Consider the following 25,441-nt stretch of genomic DNA (forward strand, 5'->3'; position numbering starts at 1 on the left):
AACAATTCAACATTGAGCCTGGCCGGGTTAGAACTTTTCTTGTTTTATTTTATTCGGTTGAGTGTTTAACTTGAAATTCTTTGTTCGTGTTGCAACCGGTTGCCGCTGCAAAAAATTCCTATTACATTTTGTTTTGTGTAAGACAAAATAAACAGACCCATTAAGTTTGTCGCTTGTCTGTGCTGCCGTTAATTCAGAGTCATCATTTTGGCTTAATTAAGACTATTAACTGCAGGGAATATTATTCGTTTTCAATTAAAGAGTGCTTTGAAACAACCGTTGTATTTATTTTATTGATTTTTTTGTGTATTCTTGATTATAGCAACTCTTCTTGTGGCAAGGAACGAACTCGATTTGAATTCGAAATTTTCCAGTAATTTTGTTTACCAACGGTAGTTAACTTTCGTAATATCGCCTCGAGAAAATAATATTTTTCTAAGAAAAGCCGATTATTAGGGTTAGTGCATCAAGGTGATCAGTTGGAGATTAAACTGTCGTTCCTATTAATTTATTAAACAACAGCAACTGCGGACAAGTAATTATTTCAAACATTTATTTGGCGAAAAGAGAGTCGATTTGTTAACCACTGTGAGTTTTCTCACAGTGTCTGGGTGGGTCGCTCGGTCTAATAATTAGCTTCATAAGTTGAAACTTTGTAAAGTTAAATGAACGAAATTTTAAAATTTATACTGAAGATAAGCCAAATTAATTTTGCACCAAGTTAAGAAGTTTCCTCCATATTTAATCGATGTAAGTTTGTATTAATTTGCTATTTCTTTTCGAATTAGGAACTCACGTATTATTAATAATTAAACTCTCGTTTTCACTCAAAACTCGAAAATTACTCAAGTACAATGTAATTCCACCTATGTTCAAGGCAATTTTGTATAATTTCGCGTCTTCAATAAAGATTTAAAACATTTTAGATACGAACCATTATCAAGCTTGTGACTGGTGCTTTCGTGAATATTTATTCGTTTGCGAATTCTAAATGACCCCTAAATGACATTTCTTCAAAACAGGCTGCGCCAGAAAATTGTTATTAATTTTTTGTTTTGATTTTACCAAAGTAAACAACCCTATAGTTTTTCATTCGAACTCCAAAGCTTCGGTTAGCATTACAGTTTTATCTTGGCGACTGAGTCAAAGATAAATTATTTATTACAAGCAATGTAATTTTTGTCAAAATGTAAACTGTTTTTGTCGCGGGTTTGTGAGTATTTCAAACAAACGACGTAGCTTTCTGTATATATTACCTTATCGTATGAAAATAGTATATACGCCATGAGAAGTTCTAAGTAAAATAAAAACGTCAAAACGACGGGGGTTTTTAGTTTCATACTAAGCCTCTAGAGAAGCCGAGTAGATTAGTAACAACACGAACAAAGCATTATTTTCTTAATCGATTCAGTTACTTTTCAGATTAAAAAAAGTAGTTATCGACAGTTGTATTACTTCAAGAAAACACTTCTGGCTTATAAGGTGAAGGATAATTAGCCTTTAATAATCGATCAAGAACTTCTCGTTGGACATTAAACCATCGTGTCTTTTTAACAACTGCAGCTGCCTGTAATTACGAGGCGATAAAGAATTACTCTTATATAAAAACAAGTTGTGAATGCCTGCCCTGAAAATGTTGCACTATGTTTGCTAACATCGTCCGCGCCATCGAGATGTAAAATAAGGCTTTCACATAAGTGAGAGTTTCGAAAAGAGAAATGAATCTTCAAATTAATGGCGAGGTGAATACCAATTTAATTTTCGGCAAGTGGAGTTTGTCACGATATTGTGAGTCAGTTTTTCTGACGTACAAAATTACTTTTTAAATTGGAAGAAAACTCAACATAATAGTCTTCTGAGGTAGAAAACAATAACGAAAAATAATAAACTTTAAATAAACGAGGATGGTTAAAACTGTGGAAAATTGCGACGAATTACGAAAATAGAAGAATTACGAAAATTGTTGAAACCCGACAAAATCATTTCAACAAAGTTGAATAAAAAATTGGCCAAGTTTCTCCGAAGGAGAGAAAGGTTGGTTAGTTTTGGACCAGTTTTTCAAACCACAATTAACTCTTCTATGTTGAAACTAAAACAAATGTTCAAATTAGCTATAGCGTCGAAGAGTCAGGTAAAGTAAATGCTAAAAATTAAAAATGTTTTCGCCAAGTAAAGGAAAATCTTTTATATTTTCCCCATGAACATATTGGTCCGTTTTGGCCTGATTTTTAATTTCGCCTTTTCACGTAATATATAAAAAACTCCGCAAATTTTTCAAGGTACCTTTGACCATGCAATTGCGAAGAAATTATACTCTTACCTATAGTACTACAAGAAGTAATTGCTTTTATCAATGAATGGCGTGTAAGCTAGCTCTGACCGCATAAAAAGAAATAAAGCAACTTTGAAAAACTTTCTTTCTGGTAATCAAGTTTTAAAACCTAAATTCTGTATATACCATTCGCATTAAGATCTTTGCTTCGAATTGTTGTTTGGTTGTCCGTGGTTCATGTTTTATAGAATCGCTTCATATACCAATTCTTATAAAAATCTGCAAAACAAGTTCCAGTATATTCTCTTGAAGACAAAATCATTTCAACAAAGAAGCCCTCGCAAATATATTTTCTCTTACATTTTCCGTGACAGAATTGAAATACGACAATGTCATGTGTATACTTTTGTGAGCCGAATAATTATAAACAAAATGAATTCTAAAATGACAAAATGGATATATTTTAGTATGAAGAAATTGCTAATAACTTTTGCTGTGTGGACTTTTAAAGCCTTGCGACGGGTATTTAAAACTTTCAACACTTCACTTAGCTTATCGTAAAAATGTTAGCAAGCTCGCATAACTTATAAACAGTAAATATTAAAGTTCTCAAAAGTCAGACAACTTTTTTACAGCGATACCAAGCAAAATATTTAACACTTAATCTACGTACCTTTTCACTCAATTAAAAGGGTTTAAAATGTTTTCAAACTCGGAGCGCAAATAAAATTTAAAAGCGTGAAATATTTCGTCTGATATCATCCAGACTTCATCAGTCACTGAGGTGGTGTTTTTTAAGATGAATGTTAAGAAGACATTTCACTGCCTCGGGGGAGTTAAAATTCTGTCATAAATTGGAGCTAATTCAAAACCATTGTCTCTATTTAACAAAGGTTTTCTGAGTTTTATCTCAATGGCCTCTTTTACCCGGCGTTTAAAGGTGTTGATTTCGGTGGCTAACACTTTTTGTCTTGCTTGTGTCTACCGAGTGGCCCTCCAGTCGACAATGTTCATGAATGGCTGACGAGTTCCTCGACTGATGTTCTTTCATTCTGGTTTCCAGTAAACGGGACGTTTCGCCAACGTACTCCTTGTTGCACTGTTCACATTGAACCTGGTACACAGTTCCGCATTTCTTTAGAATGGACGTTTTGTCCTTGACATGTACCAATTGCGACCTCAGGGAATTTACGGGTTTATGAATAAGTGTGACCTCGTGTGACTTAAACGCTCTTTGAAGGCGTTCAGAAATTCCTTTGATGTATGGCGCTGAAGCGTAGATTTTCTTCTCGTTTTCGGGCTCTTTCGTTCCAGACTTGAAATGCGGTATTGTTAGCATCCAATCTGGGTAGTTGTTTACTTTCAAAGCTTGTTTCACGTGTTGGGTCACACGAGGTCACACTTATTCATAAACCCGTAAATTCCCTGAGGTCGCAATTGGTACATGTCAAGGACAAAACGTCCATTCTAAAGAAATGCGGAACTGTGTACCAGGTTCAATGTGAACAGTGCAACAAGGAGTACGTTGGCGAAACGTCCCGTTTACTGGAAACCAGAATGAAAGAACATCAGTCGAGGAACTCGTCAGCCATTCATGAACATTGTCGACTGGAGGGCCACTCGGTAGACACAAGCAAGACAAAAGTGTTAGCCACCGAAATCAACACCTTTAAACGCCGGGTAAAAGAGGCCATTGAGATAAAACTCAGAAAACCTTTGTTAAATAGAGACAATGGTTTTGAATTAGCTCCAATTTATGACAGAATTTTAACTCCCCCGAGGCAGTGAAATGTCTTCTTAACATTCATCTTAAAAAAACACCACCTCAGTGACTGATGAAGTCTGGATGATATCAGACGAAATATTTCACGCTTTTAAATTTTATTTGCGCTCCGAGTTTGAAAACATTTTAAACCCTTTTAACTATGTATCCGGAGCAGGAAACCAATATTTTCAATTGTATTTTCACTCAATGTTTTTCCTCTGCGTTTCCGAAAGAATCTAAAAACTAGAGTCATTGAAGCAGGTTTATAACTACTGCTGACGTCAAAACAGACACATGATACTTTTTACTTTTAATTAAAATCAATTTGGTAAAAGTCCCCGAGTTTGAAACAGTTCACCTATCTACTCTTTATATTACGTGTACTTACTAGATTATTTTAATTTTCAACTTGAAATTTCAAGTACATGGTTGAAACTAGGGCTTTCCACAAGTTGCTCGGCAACTTTTTGGCAACTTTTTATATTTCGAGCAACTTTTTCCCCTTCGAGCAACTTTTTTCCTCTCGAGCAACGTTTTGCATTTTGAGCAATTTCCAGACAGAAGATCTCCGAAGATTATCCGAGTGTTGTTCAAAGGCCATACGAACGTTTCCGAAGATTTACGAAATTTGCCGATGATTTTCGAGGAACATCTGAAGACGTTTCAACTTTCGGCTCATTCTGCATAAAAGCATTACAAAACTCGTCAGGAAACATGACGTAATTGATATCTTTACGATTTTTCTCAATTAAAGAAAACCTTGTTGTTTAGATACCTTATGTAAAATTGCAGAAAACTGCTCAGAAATCAAACCCTCAAAGGGAAATTAGCATATATTAAGTGAAATTCTCTTGAATAGAAGCAGCGTTTTGGATTTTTTGGAGCAACTTTCGAGCAAATTTTATTGTCAGAAGCAACTTTTTTTGATTTTTGCAGCAACTTTTGAGCAACTTTTTGAGAAATTACGGGCAACTTTTTGGGAAATCTCGAGCAACTTGTGGAAAGCCCTAGTTGAAACAGGCTTCCCCCAAAAAAATCATCATTTTTGCTTTTGTGTTTTAGCAACATAAATAATCCTTTAGTTTGTCTGGCTTGTCTGTGTTCGTTAATTTAATCCTTATTTCGGCTTAATTTAAGCTGAATTATTCTTTACAGGCAATATCATTCTTGTCTAACTGTTTAATAAAGCGTCGTTCGGTTTGAGAATACTTTTAAACAACTAGTGTAATTATCACGAAGTGTTTATATTGTTGTTAAGCGCTAACTGGTAAATAGCATCGCTTCTGTCTTTTTTTCTCGGCGCAAAATTCGTTTTATTGACAAGGGTAGTTTAATATTTTTGAATTGGTCGTGTATACGTATTTGTTTCCAGAAACTACGCCTGTCTCTAAGGAAGAGTATAATTAGTGTTAATGCACCTAGATCTTCCGCTGCAAATTAAACTGCTGTTAATTTCTCTTTACCAACTGCACCTGTATCTAAGTTTATTAACACCCAGTCGGTAGATAGAAACTATTGAAAGACTAAATATCTTTAACTAGGGCTTTCCACAAGTTGCTCGGCAGCTTTTTGGCAACTATTCATCTTTCGTCAATCGAGCAACTTTTTGCATTTTCGAGCAACTTTTTGCAATTTCCAGTCCGAAAATTGTCCGAGTGTTATTCGAAGACCATACTAACGTTTACGAGCGTTTTTTGAACTTTTCCGAAGATTAACAAAATTTGCCAAAGATTTCCGAAGAATTAAGTTCAGAGGAAGCTTCAATCTTTGGATAACAAACATGACGTCATCAGTTTCTTCCCGATTGTTCTTTAGTGAAAGATATTTTAACCTCTAAGTGTTATTTAGATGTTTCTGTTACAGTAAAGTTGCATGAAACTGCTAAGCAATCTTACCTTCAAAAGGAAAATAACTTTTTTATTTACTTTTTGGTAAATCTCGAGCAACTTGTGGAAAGCCCTATCTTTAACACCGACCTTAAAATTAGCTCGCCGAGTTTCTTTTTTTCATCATCGTACGCATGATCGAGAGTTCTAAAAATTGCCTTCTTGAAGATTCTTTTTTACATGTAATTGCCTAAAACAACTTTCTCGTAGCGACATGTCAAATACTTTTTTCATATGTTTAATATTTTTCCACAGTTTTCTGTCCTTACATTTCAACACTTTGAAGAGAAACAGTAAACACCTGATCATGATTGAAGAAACGTTGACCCATGGAAAGCATAAATCGTAAACAGTGCGACCCAAATGTTTACTGGGAAATTGGAAAACGTTATCGTCGTCTGTGACAGAATGAACATTATAATTAGACTTGCACCAAGTCGCCCTCTATATTGGAGGACTTTGAGAAAGTCTACATTATAATAAGACAGGTTGCATAAATCATGTTCTTAAAGCTCTCAAAGAAAGAAAATATCTTGATTATAAATAAATGGAATATTACTATGCTGTCTACCCAGAATCCCATTTGGTCTTTTCGTTCACGTTTTATGCTTTTCACAGGATCAACGTTTACCTCAATTTGGTACTGTATAACCATCCCCGGTCACAGATCTCTCTCCTTTTCCTCCCATGTCGTTTGTCTCATTAATATTGCAGGCATGGCCTCTGCCGTACTGTGATATGCTGGGTCAATCAAATCGCCGAGCGTTCTATCTCGGTACACGCGGGTTAAGAGACTCCACCCCCCCCCCGGGGGGGGGGAGGGTGGAGAGGGGGTTGAAATCAAATAAAAAACCTTCTGAATTTCGTCCATTTGCTTAATTTTCATTAGCCATTTCTTTAAAATCAAGACAGAAGCATATTTTAACAGGTTCGCAGTATATAAACAGCCATTCAATAACCTCACCAAAACATAACTGTATGCACAATGAATTATGGGGTTATATCTTTAGAAAGAGACCTTACCTACATTTGCTGAATCGTCATTTCTTTGGAAGCACAATGATGCTCCACTCCAAAGGAAAATTTGTCTGACTCTGAGCGTGACTAAAACTACGAATGCGTGACGACGTGTGTGACAAAAAGTCACACGTGCGCAACCAGACGAAGAAATCTGGCACTAGTGTACATGTTGGATCAAATTTGAGCGCGTTGCTTTCTTGTATGTGGACAATCTGCCAACTTTGTGGTGTGCAGGAACGCAGTGCTGTGTTGTTTTGGTAAGTGTTTATGATGGTAATACTTTAGCGCTTTAACTAGAAGTTTGGTTAATCAGAATTGAAATATTTTCACCGGAGGAGTCGTATAATTACATTTGTAGAATTCAAAACTGAAACGCTATTAAATGCGAGAAGAAGTTTCTCTGTGTTTCGAGGAGAAATGAGGTCGCCTTTCGCGCAGGTTAAATTGATAACACGTTTTGTTGATAAGCTTTCTTTCCAGCAGAAGCCTTGTTCTTGAATGAATCTATACTATGACTGTAAAACTAAGAATTTAAGTGAACTTACCTTTAAATTATTTATTCCATATGACAATTAAAAGTTTGATAGATTGAATGCGATCGAAATTGACCATAGAACATTTGTTTGTGACTGTGTGACCTGTGTGAAATACAAGAAAGCGTTAAGAAAAGGCTTGCGATGATCATGAAAAATCCGTTGTTACTTGCCCTCTAATATGACTTCCAATAAATTTTATCACTCATATCGTTGGTCAATTTAAAACTCCCAAAGTTCGAGTTTACAAAGGACAAATCAATCGATTTTAAATCGATTACATCAAGTAATTTTTGTAGAATTCTCATGGTAGCCAATGATATACCTGCCAACTCTCACACCTTGGGCATGAGTCTCACGCCTGCGAGTTGAAAACTTCGATCTCACGCCAACTCACGCTTACGAACCAATTTCTCACGCCTAGTCAAAAAATGTGAGTTATAACAATCACAAACGACACACTTTCCAAAAAAATGTTAACTCAAACCAATGTGAGAAACGAAAACTACATGTAAAATGAGTAAATGGCAATACTTTCTCCAAAATCTCAGAGTTTTGACAAAAAAAGCATTGGGAACGAGGTCGTGTTTAGCAAAACACATCCATGCACTAGGATCGGGATATGTTCGGAATGTCTTCGGAATACTTCGGACGTCTTCGGAAAACTTCGGACATTGTCGTATCGTCTTCGGAAATCCTGGCACCCTCAGCATAAAAATCTCACGCCTTTGACCCACAAAAAGTTGGCAGGTATACAATGATATTTGGTTGAGGGTTTAGTGTGTCGAATCAATATGTTGATTCATTGGTTCTTTGTTAAGAAACTTACCGTCAGTTGTGAGCTCCCCTATGAGTAACACGCTATTTCAAGACCTTTAGCCAGGACCAAACAGGAATAAGACTCTACTAGTATTGACAAAAGTTTAGAATTCTCTTTCATGTTTGACTGTTCTCATTGGATTCATTCGCCAACTCTCCTGGATTATCTGTGAGTCTTCCCGATACAGACAGAAATCTCCTGATCTATATGGCCACGAAATCTCCAAGATACAAGAGGCCTTCAGCCTTGTCAACTATATCACCCCACAGAAACCTAAAGCTCATAAGATTTCTAATATAAGTGTTAAATTCATGTAAGCTGAGAGAAGCAGTGTAAGAACAAAGTGTCTTACAGATAATGACTTCTGGCAACAATCAAACCTTCCAACACATCAAAGGCTAATTTAATCCTCCATCACTTTCTTTCTCTGAACAACAAGAATCAAATTCCAGCATTAATGATTTCTACCCGGAGAATATTTGCAATAACACCTCAGTCTATCATTGACAGTGATCCTAATTGGAATCTATTATTATTCAAGAGGCATTGCACATCAAAACAAACAGAGCGGAACTTAAAACCGGCCTGAAAGCAAGCCATGAACTGTTTTTAATTATTTGAATAATCTCACCTCTAGCCTGTATAATCTCTACCATTTATTCTGTACCTTACACCTGATGATAGAACTACATGTAAAATGCATTAAAACCGAAATATTGTGTTTTTATCCTAAGTTTTTTTTTATTGGCTTGAATATCTAGTCATGAAATTATTCAGACTTTCCTTCATATAATTGAACCTGGATGACTTGATCCTGAGTTCAATACAGTAACTTTCAGACTCTAATGCCTCCCTTCTGTTTAAGCAAGTGCATGTACAATATAATTTCATGGCCACTTTGGTCCACCTCATTTACCTGTGTCAAAATAGAATGAGGCACAACACAATAGATGCTATTCTTATTCAATAACATGCAAATTAGTGGCCCTGTAATCTACAATTTTGCCGAAAAAGGAGCCTAGGAGGAGGAGGAAGAGGCAAGTGTGGCCGAGTGGTTAGGGCACTTGTGTTGTAATCTGGAGGTCCCCGGTTCAAGACCTGCCCCTGCTACTAGCTGAATTTGTTTCTCGGTTGTCCCGAGTTCAAATCCTCGAACACGCTTTGTACATAGCCAACTGGTCTGCCTCCTGCCAGTTGGGATTTTTAACCATGTTATGTTCATTAAAATATTTGTTTCCTCTGTTTCAGTGGCATGCCTGTAAACTAGCTATCTCAAAGAGATATGAAGCTAAGTGCAGGACCACTACACAGTGCTCGAAATTAACTTTTTGTTCTGGTCTTCCACAGGACGAGTAGGCTTAGAATTTACTCGTCTCAGGAGCAAAGCTACTGTTCACTCTTTACATTTTTTTACCACGTGTAATGGCAAATGCAATAAGTAATTTGCGCCTGCAGGTAAATACACGCCAAACCATGATCAAATAATTAAACACAACCATATAATATGCATTTTTTTTTAGTAAGTATTACTACAATTTCTTTTCCGTTACACGAAAGAGCTGCAACGTACATATATGCATCATTTGGCTTCGTGTGCCTTTAAGCAGTTTGAAAGTTATTTGTTCCGATCGTCAGGGAATATTGCGTGTTTGTTCCATTTGGAAATTACCTGCAAAACTTGCAAAACGTTTTGTTTTCTTTTTCATCAAACTGGACTGCGGAGCCATTTGTACCTTTCTTTCCACGATTCCCGAAACTTCCGTGTTCTTTTGGTCGGAACTGCAGCAGGCATTGAAGGTGTTGCGTTAATTTCTTGATCTTGCTTTCCTCCAAAGAAAGAACTCAGTGAACTTTAAACTGGTTTTCGTTTGGACATTTCGACAAATTGTATTTCGGAAGAAAATATATCAAGTTGAGCAAACACGAAAAGCCGCCATATTGCATCCCACGATGCATTTCATTTCGAATAGAACCCAAGAGAACGCTTAGCATTTTTTGCTCGTTGTTTCGAAACATTCGTTTTTGGAAATTCTTCGTTTGCTTCGACACTTTTAGTCCTTTTAGTACGATACAAAGGCAATTCTTTATCGGAGAACTGTTACTTTACTCGTCCAGAGGACTAGTGGCAAAAAAATCTACTCGTTTTGGGCAATTTTCACTCATTTTGGACGAGTGGACGACCGTTAAGTTCGAGCACTGCTACAAACAACATTTACATTTGCATTTACGTGATATGTTTGACAAGTATTTTTTTTTTACAGATCATACTTGTGATGGTTGATGGTGTTAACAATTGGAATACAAAAATACTGCATGAAGTCCACAAGGTGGTCTGGGTCACCAGGATCAACAGAAAACTAGACCATCCTTTCACATAGTCACAGAGAATGGTCGTTGTATAATAATAGTAGTAACTGATTGAAATGGAGGATAAAGCTACATGGCGATCACCGAGAAATGCAAAAAGAAAACAGTTTTTTGACAATGGTGATTTGTCTCATGAGAAAGGAAAACAGTTCAGGGCATGTGAAAAAGCTGGTTGTCCTGCATCAAAACCAACATGTTGTGCAAGATTTGACGAAACGTAAGTGAGTTTGTTACTTATTGCAAAGCTGTGCTTTTAAAGGAGGTATGTCACGATTGTCGTTCGTAATCCGTCTCAATCTTCGTCCACTCAGTTGAAACCATCCTTGTTTATTTTCGGGTTTTTGTTACTCCTTTGGTGTTTTTCTATGTTAGCAAACTGTTATTTTGAGGTTTCCCTCAATTTATAACTTATCAGGAAAATGACTTACAATACCGTGACATAATACATGTAGCTCCTTTAAATTAGTGGCACTCTTAGCCTTATTCCTGTGTTATGGATTACAGGTTCAATCAAGAGTACAGAGCTAGACAAAACTCTCACTAGTACTTTGTAATGTCAATGAACAAGACATAATTGTCTTGAAGCAGTGATTGTGTATTAATTATTTATGTTTGTTTTTGTTCAATAACTTGTAAAAATAGTTGTTCTGGGAATGGTTACACTTCAAGATGGTATCACATGTCTGATGGAGAACATTTCTGTAATGCTTGTTTTGACTACATGTATCGAAGGTAAGGCATTATGTAAATTTTACCAGATCGATCATAGGGCCTCTTTACATGAGCGCCGAGATGAGTTTCGTCTCGGGATAAAAAAAAAATTCATTTTATATGAGCGTGTTCATCCCGGGATGCCCGGACGTAAGTTGTCCCGCCCGAGTTGAATTCATCTCGTCCTTGCTTACATTACATTTACATTTCATCCCGGAAAGACTGTTTACATGGCGGTTTTCGTCATGTTTCATTCCGGTGCTTAGGACAGGGATTAAATCGTCCCAGGATGAGTTCATCCCGGGACAAAATAACTCATCCTGGGACGAAATCATCTAGACAGCAACAAGAAAATGACCAGACACCAAGATGAATTCATCCCAGGATGAAAGTCATCCCGGGACGAAAGGCCCATAGTATCAATGCATTGCTGTGCTAGCGGATGCTGTGTGAGGAGTTGATTTCTGAACTACTTAGTACTAAAGACAAATCAATTTGGTTGCAAGATTGAGGATTTTAACCAAAGACCTTTAGATTTTAAGTTCTCTGACTTGACTACGCCTTCTCATCCCTTAAAGAAATGATTTTGCTTTTTAATCCCTACATGTCACTTAGATAGATCTTTCTTTCTAAACTTGAATTGTTAGCAACTGGGTTAATAAATAAATGTACATAGTGCATGTATGTAAAACGTGGATGAAACCCAGTTAATGTGACGACTTAATGAAAGCTACTGCCAGACAGTCTTTTTTTTTAAATAGTTTGCTTATGGGATTCACAATGTTTCTTTCATATTTTGAAAACTATACCTGCCTTTGACTTCATGAACTACATGTACATCCTATCACCTTCAGCCATCAGACTTCAAAATTAAATTAAATGATTGATTTTTTGTTGTTGTAAAGCTGTAAAGATGGCTATGAAACCTACACAAAATGGAAATATGACTGGAGCACTAATGGCCAAAGAGAAGCAAGCATTAAGGTGTACGTTTCAGAAATGATCATGCCGTTTTGGGTCCAGTGTGTATCGTGTTCAAAGTGGAGAGAATTTCCAGAAAAGGAGCTTACCACATCTGCCGTCAAATCCTGGAAATGCAGCTCACCAGCATCTGTGATGACGTGTGAAACTAAGGTAACAGTAAATTCAGGGCTCAAAGAAAGTGCTGGTCTAGAACAAGTCAATTTTCGTGCTGGGCAAGGGCCCAGACAAGTCATCTCACTGATAACTTAGGGTGCGTTTCTTTGGGAAAATCCAAAATTGGATCATTGATCTCAGATCACACGGATACTTTGCTCCCAATGAAACGAAGAATCCGAAAACGGATTTTTTGCCATGACAACCCCGTAAACACATTTCGCACAGAACATAAAATATCAGCACAAATTTATTTTTCGTTGAATGTATCCTAGCTAAAATAATTTAAGCATACAAAATCTTTACAAAAACCACACGTCGAAGTAGATCTTCTTTAGCGTTAAGCACAATGTGGTGAGAAAGCATCTGAGAGCGAAGAATGATTGCGAAATGAACAGTGCAAATTTCACTCGTGACAATTTCAAAAGGATACAACTTCCGTAGGCACACAGTGGCTGTTCTAGAAAACCTGTATCCCGTTTAAAATGATACTACATACCTATCTGAAGCTACCGTTTCCTTTTATCGTGAAATATTTTTGTATTTTGATCGAAATAACCGCCTAAAACTTTCCGTATGGCAGTGTTTACAAAGAGCGAACCTGACCGCTGGGCCAAGGTACTTTTTTCGAATCCTTTCCCAAAGAAACGCATGGATCATGAATCCTAAAAATCCGGATTTAGATATGATCTGATGTATCTGTTGCAGTTAATTTTTGATCTCAGTTAATTTTTTATTTTAACTAGTTAGTTTTTTTTCTAACTAGTTTTTTTTTATTCTAGGTTAATAAGTAGAAAAAGTAGAACACCACCCCCTCCCTTGATATCTCATACCCCCCCCCATCCTTACAAACCCTCCCCTACTATCTGCTCTTATCCCCCTCCCCTAAGTACTATCATTTATTTATTATTTTTTTTTTTTACCAACCTGCACTGGATTTGAACTCTCAACCTCTGGATTTGCTGTCCAACCCCTTATCCACTTTGCCACGTAGGAAACGTTGGGTGAACCACTATTTTTTTTTAAATATATGATACCCTAACCCTAACCCCATTATTTAACTAGTTAAAAAAAATCAACTAGTTAGAAAAAACTAACTAGTTAAAATAAAAAATTAACTGATAATAAAAATTAACTGCAACATATCCACTCGAAGTGTGGATTCTTCAGATCATTGATCCAAGATTAATCCATTTTCGGATATAGGTAAAGAAACACAAAATCCGTTTTTGGATCAAGAATCCGGATTTGGATTTTTCCCAAAGAAACGCACCCTTAATAATTATTGTAAAAAAGTAAACTGAGACAAGCGTGCAACTACCCACTGCATGCAAAATTCACGAGCTGCTTGTCAAAAGGGCAAGCTTTTTTTCAAGCCCTGTAAATTATTAATTAAATTGTAATATTGATTACAAAGCTGTTCTCCAGAAATGTTGTCAATTTCAGCAACATGTACATGTACATATGTTGTAGGTCATTATTGTTTTTTAAAGGAGCTATGTTACGAAGATTTCACAGATTTTTTGGTCTAAACTGTTCTGAAGTTAGTGGTGGGCAACTTAACCCATAAAAAACATTATCTTTGAACATCTAAAGGAAGAAATAACCTTAATTTGCAAATAGAAATCAACCAACAGATATAAATATTGATTTTTTGATGATGTGCAGAAACAACTTGAAAACGTTAGCCTAACTTTTTGAAGTTGTAATCCGTTTCCATCTGCAGCCAAAGATGCTCATTAACACTTTCAGTGCAATAATAGCAATTTTTAATAAAAATGTATATCATTTTTTGGTGTACTGCAACACAAAATAAATTTTGGCTGTTGAAAAATCTGGTAAAATCCATGACATAGTCCCTTTAATTTGTTTCCATCAATTTAAAGCATAAATTAATATCCAGACCCCTCCCATATAGGTTTTGACGCCCTGGCCCTACCCAAAAGGCAGTTTATAAAACTGAATAAAAAATAAGAATCATTGATAAAGGAAATTTCAAAACTTTATTTTGCCTCATTTTGACAGGATTTAGGATTTTCAAAGACTGCGGTAAACGGCTGTATCTTGTCTGTCTCTATTAGGCCAAGTAACAGAAAAAAAATGTTTCTCGTCCAAATTTCTATTAATTAAAAGCCTCCTCTGGAAATTCCAGTATCACTTCATGTTGGCTTTTCATAAAAACAACCCTCCTCTTTGAATTTTCCGACGTTAATTATACCGCATTACTATTCAGCCTGTCAATTAACAGTACAGTGTGTTCCATGTCTTATGAACAGGGAAAGAAGAAAGTAGTTTCTCCTTGCAGTATGCCTGAAGATGAGGTATGTATAATTAGCCATTTAACAACTTGAAATTACAAAATATGTACTGTACAAACAAATCTATATTTAGTTATTGAAAAAAACATGAATTTTTAGTCATTTCTCTTGTTGTCTTTTTTGATTGAAAATAAAAAGCCTGTCGAAAAGAGATAAACATATATTAATCTAAATAGTGATTGACTTTTGGTTTTCTAGAAGATAACAACAATTTTGGACCAAACTTAAACAGCCGAGGAACCTAGATTACCTTTATTTAGACACGGTTGGGTTTAAAGCTAAAAGCTTGTGGGGCCGTGTATTCCTGGTCGAATTGAAGAAAAAGGCCGTAAAAGCGTAGAGTTTAGAATGAAAACGTAGAGCCGTAGAGGCCTTGCGCACGGAGTTGGTGTACATTTGCGTAACAAATTTTGTCTCACGCTAGATTTCTTATCGCTGCTCGTCATTAACGATTCCAATTTTCGTAAAACTTGGCAGAATAAAACTTCAGTCTATGTGCACTAAGAAAGTGACATTCTTTTTCTTGGTAAGGTCTATTTACAAAAGCGAGAGGAAAATTGTCAAAACGAGTTAGCGAAAAAATGTTATTTTGCCCCCGATTTTTCACCCGACAGCGGAAAGCATTTTGTTTATTTTAAACTTTTCCGTCAAACCAAGTTGATGGAAGAAGGTATTTTCGATGTGCACTTTAATTTCGCTGTAAAATGGTATTACTCTTTCTTTTTTCTTTTGGTTGTCAAAAAAGATATTGTAAAAAGAGTAGCGTGAGACAAAAACTGAATTTCAAAACATGTTCATTTCATCGCGCCCTTCTTTGCGCGTTTCACGCACTTCATGCACTTTTTGCCTTTGATAAACGTTGCATTTTTTAGTGTTTTGCCAATCGCGCGTTTAACGCCTTCTGTGATTTTGCCTTTCACGCCCTTGCTATGTTTCATTCTTTTCCAATTTTTGTGCTTTTTGCCAGTTTTGCTCTTTGAAAACTCTGGCCGACGTCGTTCCCAAGTACGTTAATTTGGTGTAGTAAACAATTTCGTGCAGTGGTAATAAAAATTTATTTTGCTTGTAATGATTATAGCTCCGTTGCAGTCAGTAAATTTCGGACAGTGAATGAATAAGTACTAACAAAACATAATTTTTTTAGAAAAATAGGCGCTTTGGAATCGATTTGGAACTGACAATTCTGTAAGCTAAATTAATGTGAAGTTGCATGCATGATTTCACGGCTTGGAATTTGAAAAGCGGTTTGTTCGCTTCATACACACGCTATTTTTGCTTTTTTTGCTCTATTTGTCCATGAAGTTACTTGTATTCAATGTGAATGAATAATCGCTATCGGTCCTATCGAAAATATGCTAGCCGTCGCCAAAAATAAGCGAAGTGTGAAGTAATTAAATTAGCGTGCATGCGTGATTTCACGGCTTGGAATTTGGAAAAAACATTCATTTAAAGCAGTTTGTTCGCTTCATCTTCAATAAAAGTTAATCACAAATAAAGTTTATTTCAAGTTCCCTTCATTTGTACACCTATATTGGACATTTTAGGCTTAAAATGTTTTGAAATAGATATTATCATCAGATGTCATCAGACAACAGCAGACATTCGTCTCGTACATGGTAATCTGATATATTTCGGGCACATTTTTCTCACTTTCTTCGCATATTCACTCAAACGTCAGTCACTTTATTTGAAATGTATTTCAGAGATTTCTATTTCAGAAACTAACTTAATAATACCAATGCGAATTGTGCGAAGCGTTAGCTAATCAGCGGTGAAAATTAATTTTGTAAGGTAAAATTGTGTCAGTATGTGATAAGCGCCGCAGCCAATTCGTGACAAAATTTTATTAATTGGGCGGGGCCTGGGCCCGATTCATAATCTGTGTCAGATTTTTTTGTTTTGTCGGTAAATCGATCCAGACCCACGCGGCCCAGCCGGCTCTTCTGTAACAGTCACGCAAGATTTAATATTTAATAGCAATCAGCCGATCACTCGCGTTTAACATGAACACTCTGCTCTCTGAAATGTATAATTTTGTTCCATTCCATATTTTACAAGAAGAGAGGGTTGAATATAATCACATAGCGAAAACAAAGACCGCTTGGACATGTCCAAGCTATTTAAAACTACCACTACGTCAGACCCATGTCACGCGATCTCTCGCTTGTAGCTATAAATAATCATTCACCTATTTTCTGTTTGAATACTCTGCGCTTTGTTTGTGTGAAATATTTATTGTTGTGTTACTCAAGCGTTTGGCTCGGAGCGAGTACAAGTCGTACAATTTACCCGGAACGACAAATGACAACGACTTATTTTCTAGATATCCCAATTTTTGTTTTGAGTTTACGGTATTTTGAGAATCGAAACGTAAGCTGCAAGCTCAGCAAGAATGTGCAAAGCACGGGATACACGTCATCGCGCCAGGGGAATTACCAAAAGCTTGTCGAAAGACGCTCAACGGAGAAACACAATGGGATGAGTCTACTCTTTATTTTGACGTGATTTGGCTTTCTTTTAAATGAACTGGTTTGGGTTTATTTTATTGAACATTCGGAACAAAATAAATATTTGCATGCGTAAGCAGGCATTTTTCCGGCTAGGCATGTGGTTTTAAAAAGCAAAAGATGATGTGGTAAAGGAAATTCATGTCACGTTCACTCCGTGACTAACGCAAACACGACTTGTGTGTTTCTCAAGTGACTGCTTTTCTTAAGATTTTACTGTGCGGCGCCGTGTCTTTAAGCCAAAGCACTGAAAGAGGTCAGGTGGTCAAACATTACCCGCACGATTATAAACTGCTTGCAGTTCTTGTTATTGTTGTGAATAGTCAGTCAAGGTTTTTGTGATCTCTATTTTTAATTTTGTAGTTTTGAAGTGGACTTTTAAGTTATTTAGCTAGTTGGAATAAAAATTTACTACAGCAGCTAATTCATTGTTCATCTTTTCAGCTTGCACATTTTCGCTCATTTTATGGATCGCGCTCAAATGTTGTCTTGAACCAGGGCGCTGCTTGAACCGATATAAATAGCCCAAAAGCAAAATACGCAATAAAGGCAAAAAAAAAAAACATTCCAGCAAAAAGGGCGCGATACTATGGCAAAAAACAAATTGGCAAAAACGGCAAAAGGAGCAAAAAAGGCGCGATATGGCAAAAGGCAAATTGGCAAAAACGGCAAAAAGAGCAAATCGGACCGGTGACTTGAAAGCGAAAAATTGGACCGTAATGTTACGCAGCTTGAGAAGTTTTGACGTGAGTGAACCTCATACTTTCACTCCCTCAGGCAAAAGCTCTAACGTTTTCAAGACATTAGTAAGACCTGAAGAAACTACATAAAATAAGCTTCAAAATGGTACATATTTGAAGAGAATAAGGAAGATAACATGTAAATTTCAGCAATTATAAAACAAATTTTGCTTTCGATTTTTGCTAATTTTGCTTTGTACACCAACATCGTGCGCGAGGCCTAGAAGCATAGAGTTTAGAATAAAAACATAGAGCCATAGAAGCCTAGAGTTTAGAATGAAATGTAAGGCTGTAAACACGTAGAGTTTAGAATGAAAACATTGAGCTGTAGAAGCGTAGAGTTGAGAATAAAAACGCAGAGCCGTAAAAGCGTAGAGTTTAAAATAAAAACTTAGAGCCGTCAAAGCGTAGAGTTTAGAATGAAATCTTAGAGCTGTAGAAGCGTAGAGTTTAGAATGAAAACGCAGAGCCGTAAAAGCGTAGAGTTTAGAATTAAAACGTAGAGTCGTAGAAGTGTAAAGTTTAGAATGAAACAGGGCTGTCAAAATAAGCCGGCAACTGGCGCATTTCACCGGCTATTATGAACTCTGCGCCAGCTACTCCGAATATTAGTAGGTCAGTTCTGAGTGTGTGTTATCAAGTTCTGAGTGTTTCATAGCCGCCTACTTTTTGGATGGAACCTGCTACTCAAAAACCCATTGACAACCCTGTGAAAACGTAGACCCTGTTGAAGGCACAAGTGTAATAACTGGTCACAAATGTAATAAAGTCACAAGTGTAATAACATTCGGTCACAAATGTAATGAAGTCACAAGTGTAATAAGGCTTTGTCAGAAATGTAATAAATGTTCCACACAAAGGCACAAATGTGAACGACACCTGTCATTCAAACTTATGTTGACAGTCACTATCGCTTTACATCTAAACAACATTTATATTGGAGAGCAAGTCTAAATGGACTTATTAATTATTTTTTCAGTTAAAACACGTCAAATCATGCACTGCTCTCAACTGAAAGCATGTTCAAATGGAATTTTAATTAGCTTTCGTATAGAGCAAAGACTTGATCACCATCCAACAAAAGAAGTAAAGTAGTATAAAGGCAATAAAGTCCCCTATGATGGCACCAAGCCTGAATAAAACCACATCTCTTGGAGTATGGTCGGTTTGCCATAGATGGGATTTATTAAAGAAATGGCTAGTCAGCGTAGACTGGGTTTCATTTAACCATGGCTAGAGTTTAGTTTGAGTTTATTGTAAATACATCAACAGGCGAAATATGCTGGCCTAGATTTGCTATCACGATAACACTTTTCAAAGTTAGTATAGTCGCATTGTAACTTGTGCGTTGAAGTTGCGTTTTAAGCTAAAATGACTCTCACTGGGTAAACAGACTTCTTAAACATTCTTGAGATCGTTGATTGGTGATGAAGTATTTTTATTGAAAAATTTTGTTCTTATCAAACCATAGGCAGACCACCCTATGTGTTCGTAGTTTGTAACAATTGTTGACGGACAAAAGAGATATTTTAAAATCTATGAGGGTTATGAATAAAGCTCTGAAAATTACTTAATATCTAAACGCATCTCGGTGTGAATACCTCAATAAAGTTCAATAAAATGTTTATCGACTCATGTTGTGTTTTTCGGCCTTCCTGGGACGTTTGAAGCATCTCTTTAATATAAAACGATCTTATAAGTGAATTATTTGTTCATTTAGACAAGCTCTCGAATATATATGTTGTGTACATGTGTAGCGATGGTGACTGAAAACATAAGTTTTAATAATAGTTCTTGTTCACATTTGTGCCTGTGTGTGAAACAATTATTACATTTGTGACCAAACCTTATTACACTTGTGACTTAATTACATTTGTGACAGAATGTTATTACACTTGTGACTTTATTACATTTGTGACCAGTTATTACACTTGTGCCTTCAACAACCCAAAAAAGTGAAGAGTTTAAAATAAAAACTTAGAGCCGTAGAGGCATAGAGTTTAGAATGAAAACTAGTTAGAGCTGTAGAAGCGTTCCAAATGTTAAAGTGCTTGTACTTTGCTCACTGTTTTTATAAATTTTTTATTTCCATTTGTTACAATTTTTCAACTACATTATATTTTCTTTTCTGTTTAGAGAATATCTGCAGTGAATAATGCAGAGTGGCTTGACAGCTTGACAGAGCCACCTCTGCTTCAGTCCAGTCCAGCAGCACAGTTCCTTGCCTCTTATTTTCCTGATGGAGTTGGCTTGAGTCCTACACTAAACAACTGGAAAAACAAAAGCGAAGATTCTACAGGTGCAAAATTTTTGTTTTGTAAAGTTTTTACTTTACCCTTTCAGGGCTTATAAAAAAAATATTTTACGTAGGTGACTGCCTTGTGTGGTATGCTGGAGAGGGTAATAGATTAAAAAAGGCTGAAAATATCCCCCTTTTATAGGAAGCTGCACAAGTTTTTGCTGTTGATTTAGAATGGACGTCCACTGGAGCTCCGAATGGGTGCTAATTCTTACAAAAGCCCTGGGAATCCTTGTTCTTGTAACCTTTTACCCAAGATTGAAATTTCCAATGTCAACATTCAAATTCTCCTTAGTTAATCACATGCATCGTTATGACACCAGTTGGGAGATTATTCAATTTCATCAAGTTTGGTACATGTACCATAGGGCTTTTAGTGAAAACTTAAGGTTGGTATCTGTTGTGGTTCAATTTTATATTTGGTTTAAATTTTTTCAAACCAGTTTCATTTTTTTTTTTCATTGTCTTATGTTCATTATCATAATCTGAAACAAAGGGAAATGCAAATCAAACTGGTTTGAAAAAATTAAACAAAAGATAAAACTAAACCACAACATATCCATTGCCTTCCTTGCAGGATATGTTCAACTGTTTTATCACCCAGACACCACTCAGACAGCCTTCACCTTCCGCCCCGACATCATGGAACCAGAAGAAAAAGAAACATTCCCTGAATTTGTCAGGTAACTGATCAATTTAATCATCACCATCGTCATTGTTATCACTATCATTATCATTATCATTGTTATCATCATCATCGTCGTTGTTATCACATCATCATCATCATTATTCCAAACTGTTTTGAACAGTTGGTGTGAAGGGACACCATCACAGCTGGAATTATTTCTTTTGCAATTATCGCATTTGTTGAAATTCTATTGTTCCTCACTGTTATTGTTAAGAAACATAACATATTCACGAGAACATTTTGAGTTGTAATGTACAAGTGCTGTATAGTGAGTTTTAGCAAAAGTTGCCCAAAATCCTTCAGTTGTTACATGTACTAACAGTTGAATGTATTTAGTTTTTAGTTTATGCCTCATGAAAACTAGAGAATTAATTATAATTATATATAATTTATTACTAGTTTTTATTTAATATGTAGCACTATTTTCAGAAAACTGATTAGTTTATGCTTTAAAACCTCTTTTGTACTGCAATAAATTATTATTTAACATGTGGGTAACCCACTTGTGATCACCAGAAATAATGAACATCTTATTTTGCTGTGTGTCTCCTTTGTAGACAACCCATGCTTTATCTTGCACTTCGAAATCTTATTTTGTCACTATGGATGTTGAACCACAAGGTAATTAATTTATTATTTGTTTTATAAAAATGTATTTTTTACTATGAAAAAGCTTTCCCAAGTTTTACTTTAGTAACAAGTGATACTTAACCCTAGGGCAAATTAAAGTGGTGACTAGGAGTATTTCTACGTACTCCCCCCTGGATGGGATGCTTATTTATCATGGGAAAGAGAGGCACTGTATGAGTGAAGTGTCTTTCTCCAGAACACAACACAATGACCCAGCCAGGGCTTGAACTCAGACCGCTCTATCCAGAGTCACCATGCTTCCTCCAATACCAAACTCTAGGGCAGTATGAGTAAGCCTTATTGCGATTTTCAGTGATATGCCAACTCTGAAATTCAATCCTCAACGAACGGTTTACGCTGTTTGCTGCCGTTAATCATCTTGGCGAATCTCTTGGGATACAGAAGGTCACTTCAAAGTTGTTCAAAAGGTCACGTTTGTCAGTTGTTAGATTTCTATTCGTTTTTTTTTGTTTCTGTTTTTCATGGTCATTGGTTGTCGGCATAATAATTATGATTGACGGCAGCGAAAAACATACCGGTAATGGCTAGTTGGATTTTGAATTTCATTAAAGTTCACATTTCACTGAAAACCGCAAGCTTCACTCATTGTACACCCACCTGATTCCTGTTTTGTTTCATATCACAGGAATTTTTAACACCAGAGAAGTGTGCCCACCATATCATCATCAGGGGTATGATAAGGGTGTTGATGGTCACAGAAGTCAGACGAGTCCTGTTTTTCCTGACAAAAAAAGGCTTTGTGAACCATGGCATATTAGGTGATGTACCTAGAAGTCTTGTTACTCCAAAAGCTGAAAAGGTAAGTTTGATCCATCAACCACAGTCAAACTAGTTATCCACAAGTTGATCAAGATTCCTTTAAAGCTTTCAAATACAGTAAATATAAACCCCAAAGTAGTGACCTGCCGTGGTAGTAAGGTGCCATTTTTACCCTTGCCTTACCGCCTTTTAGAAAGAGGATGATGATTGTATGGACATGGTCCCAAATTTAACAATTAACAAAAATGGCAAGCTTAAAGTGTTTATGACACGAAATCTTTTATTGGCTATTTTCTTTTGTTGATATGCTTAAATAAAGGATTGATAGTTAAAATTTGTCCAAAAAAAATTTTTCTGTCATTTTTTGCCTCCGAAATGTCGCACTCTCAGCCATCTTTAAAATTCATCAAACAAGTACACGTCACAAAGGTGACGTGACGTACCTTTTGTCATAGCGGCGCGCGGCCAAATGGGTTCGTCACGTCACCTTTGTGACGTCTACTTGTTTGATGAATTTTCAAGATGGCTGAGAGTGCGACATTTCGGAGGCAAAAAGTGACGGAAAAAAATTTTTGGACAAATTTTAATTATGAATCCTTTATCTAAGCATATCAACGAAAGAAAAAAGCCAATAAAAGATTTCGTGTCATATACACTTTAAGGCAAGGCAAACAAACACATGAAATTACCCTTTCTGATACTTAAATTAATCCTTGCCTGCCATTTTGTACAGTAGTATAAGTGGTCTTGTGGTCCTTGTAGATTTCAGTAATTTTAGTTTTATTTAGTAAATGGTTTTAACCCAGGAGTATCAGTAGGTCATAAAGTATGATCATCCGGGTAAGAGTAGTTCTGAGAAGAACTGTTGTTGGTGACTGACATTTCAACCACCTGAGCGAAAGTTGTCTTCAGAGTCAAGTGAAAAGTTTTTGTTTCGATCGGTCTGTTGTTAGTCTAATTAAGTCGTTCTGACCAATTACTGATGACAAACTTTACATGAGTCTTACAGCCAATAACATCACGGCTGAACTGACCAATCAACTTCAACGGACCAGACTTATAACATCATCGTCTGATGACAACTTTTTACTTGACTCTGAAGATGACTTCCGCTCATGTTGTTGAAACGTCAGTCACCAACAACAGTTCTTCTCAGAACTACTCTCACCCATATCATACTTTATGACCTTTAGTTTTATTATTATTTCCTTGCAGCTGTCTGTCATTGTGGTAGGTGCTGGAGCTGCTGGTCTGGCTGCAGCAAGACATCTCAACACCTTTGGTGTGAAGGTGCAGTACTACTAAAGTAAACCCTTATAAACCCTGATCTTTATCAATATCAACATACAAATTCTCTTTAGATGCTTCCATACAGATTGTACAGTACTAGTCGGGAGAATTTGAAAAAAAAAAAATACATAGTGTTCTTTAAGCTCTATTAAGTCCCCAGGGGGCTTATTTCTTTAAAAGACCTTTTAAGGGGAGGAGGGGGATGGCTTTTTAGAGGGATGACTTATTAGAGGGGCTTATAAATGCTATTCAGTAACACAATTTTGCACAAAACTTTCAGTGAGAAAAAAAATATCCTGCATGAATAAGTATTAAAACCTAAAATTACCTTCAGTTGTTTTCTTGTTCAAATGATTTCCCAGTCGGGCTTGGACAAGTCATGGAACTTTGGAAAACTATTTTGTTTTTAATATAAACCACTTCCCTTCTTTATGGGGACGAGAGGTGTTCCTGACCAGTACAGTTCAATTACTATCAGTACTTTTGACTGGGTTAAAGAGCATAGTATAAAGGGTTTACTTATCAGTTTCCACTGTACTTCACAGCTTTTGCTGCAGCCATTTTGAAACATATAGAACAGATGTACTTTATGTGTAAGTTGTATTTTAATCAAGAGTTTGTCCCGACAGTTTACAGTGAACACTTTTGTCTTGTTGCAGGTGACAGTAGTGGAGAGTAGAGACAGGATTGGAGGGCGAGTCTGGGATGACAAGAAAATATTAGGATGCTGTGTTGGTAGAGGAGCTCAAATACTTAATGGCTGCGTAAACAATCCCATATCTGTATTGTGTGAGCAGGTAGGAGGGAAAATGTAATGTGAATAATTGTTAGAAAGGATTTATAATTAACTATAATACATGTTATGTAATACGTAGTTTTATTAAAATAATTTAACTGTCTTATATTTGCCACTTTCACATCTCTCATAATACACCATGTTTGCCCCCCAAAATTTTGCATAAGCATTGTTTTCAATTATTTTCTCTTGGGAAGACAGTGTGTCCCAAGAGAAATTTTATGATACTAACTTATGCAAAATTTGGGGGGGGGGGGGGCACAAACAAGGTGTACCGGTATATGGGATACGTGATAATTAACAATTATCCTGCGAAATCGCGCGGAATATCGCCTGATACTTAGCCGACGAGGCCGTAGGCCGAGTTGGCTAAAATCAGACGATATTTCGCAAGATTGAGCAAGATAATTGTTTTATTATTCAACAAATTGTCAACGAAACACATTTTGCACATAGAAAAACTGTAATTATGCATCGCTTTACAAGATTTCGGACGAATCTTCGCAACTACGAATATCGCAGGATATCTGTTATGTACGGATGACAGATATCGTTGACTTTTTGACCATATATGGGCAGTGCGCGCATCTGTTGAATAATAATGGTGAATATTGCCTTTTCCATAATGCCCAACAATGCCTTGTAATTAATATAATTTATTATTTATGGACAATATTATTAATAACAATTAACAATAAATTTATCAAAATGATTGTTTATATATTTTATGATTATAACAATATAAAAAGTTTAATTCAATTTCATAGTATTGGAACATGGTACATGTATCTGTTTTGAGCAAACATTTTGCAGAAAACATTATTAAACTCATCGCTAATGATGAGCTTTGGGAGCTGGTGCCTCAAAGGTTGGGGGGGGGGC

The 25,441-nt window shown here is 36.3% G+C and overlaps 1 protein-coding gene across 3 annotated transcripts in view; it reads left to right on the forward strand.

The window, feature by feature from the left end:
* The window catches only part of LOC144666118 (lysine-specific histone demethylase 2-like), a 43,215-nt gene that overhangs the window by 6,712 nt on the left and 11,062 nt on the right, over window positions 1-25,441 (forward strand). For 2 of the 3 annotated variants that reach the window (XR_013573123.1, XM_078527475.1), the window contains exons 1-11: window positions 7,112-7,200; window positions 10,558-10,880; window positions 11,306-11,395; window positions 12,280-12,508; window positions 14,788-14,832; window positions 20,213-20,375; window positions 20,953-21,058; window positions 21,621-21,684; window positions 22,340-22,513; window positions 23,689-23,763; window positions 24,423-24,560. Coding sequence is in view for 1 of the 3 variants with exons in the window: in XM_078527475.1 (XP_078383601.1) it covers window positions 10,720-10,880; window positions 11,306-11,395; window positions 12,280-12,508; window positions 14,788-14,832; window positions 20,213-20,375; window positions 20,953-21,058; window positions 21,621-21,684; window positions 22,340-22,513; window positions 23,689-23,763; window positions 24,423-24,560 (1,245 nt within the window). In the remaining 2 variants the exon portion in view is untranslated. Of the gene's footprint in view, window positions 1-7,111; window positions 7,201-10,541; window positions 10,881-11,305; window positions 11,396-12,279; window positions 12,509-14,787; window positions 14,833-20,212; window positions 20,376-20,952; window positions 21,059-21,620; window positions 21,685-22,339; window positions 22,514-23,688; window positions 23,764-24,422; window positions 24,561-25,441 lie in introns of those variants that run through there. The other variant, XR_013573124.1, reaches the window with a different exon arrangement.

This window comes from Oculina patagonica, chromosome 9 (assembly GCF_052425735.1).
Source record: "Oculina patagonica isolate OP01 chromosome 9, crgOcupat, whole genome shotgun sequence".
NCBI lineage: Eukaryota > Metazoa > Cnidaria > Anthozoa > Scleractinia > Oculinidae > Oculina > Oculina patagonica.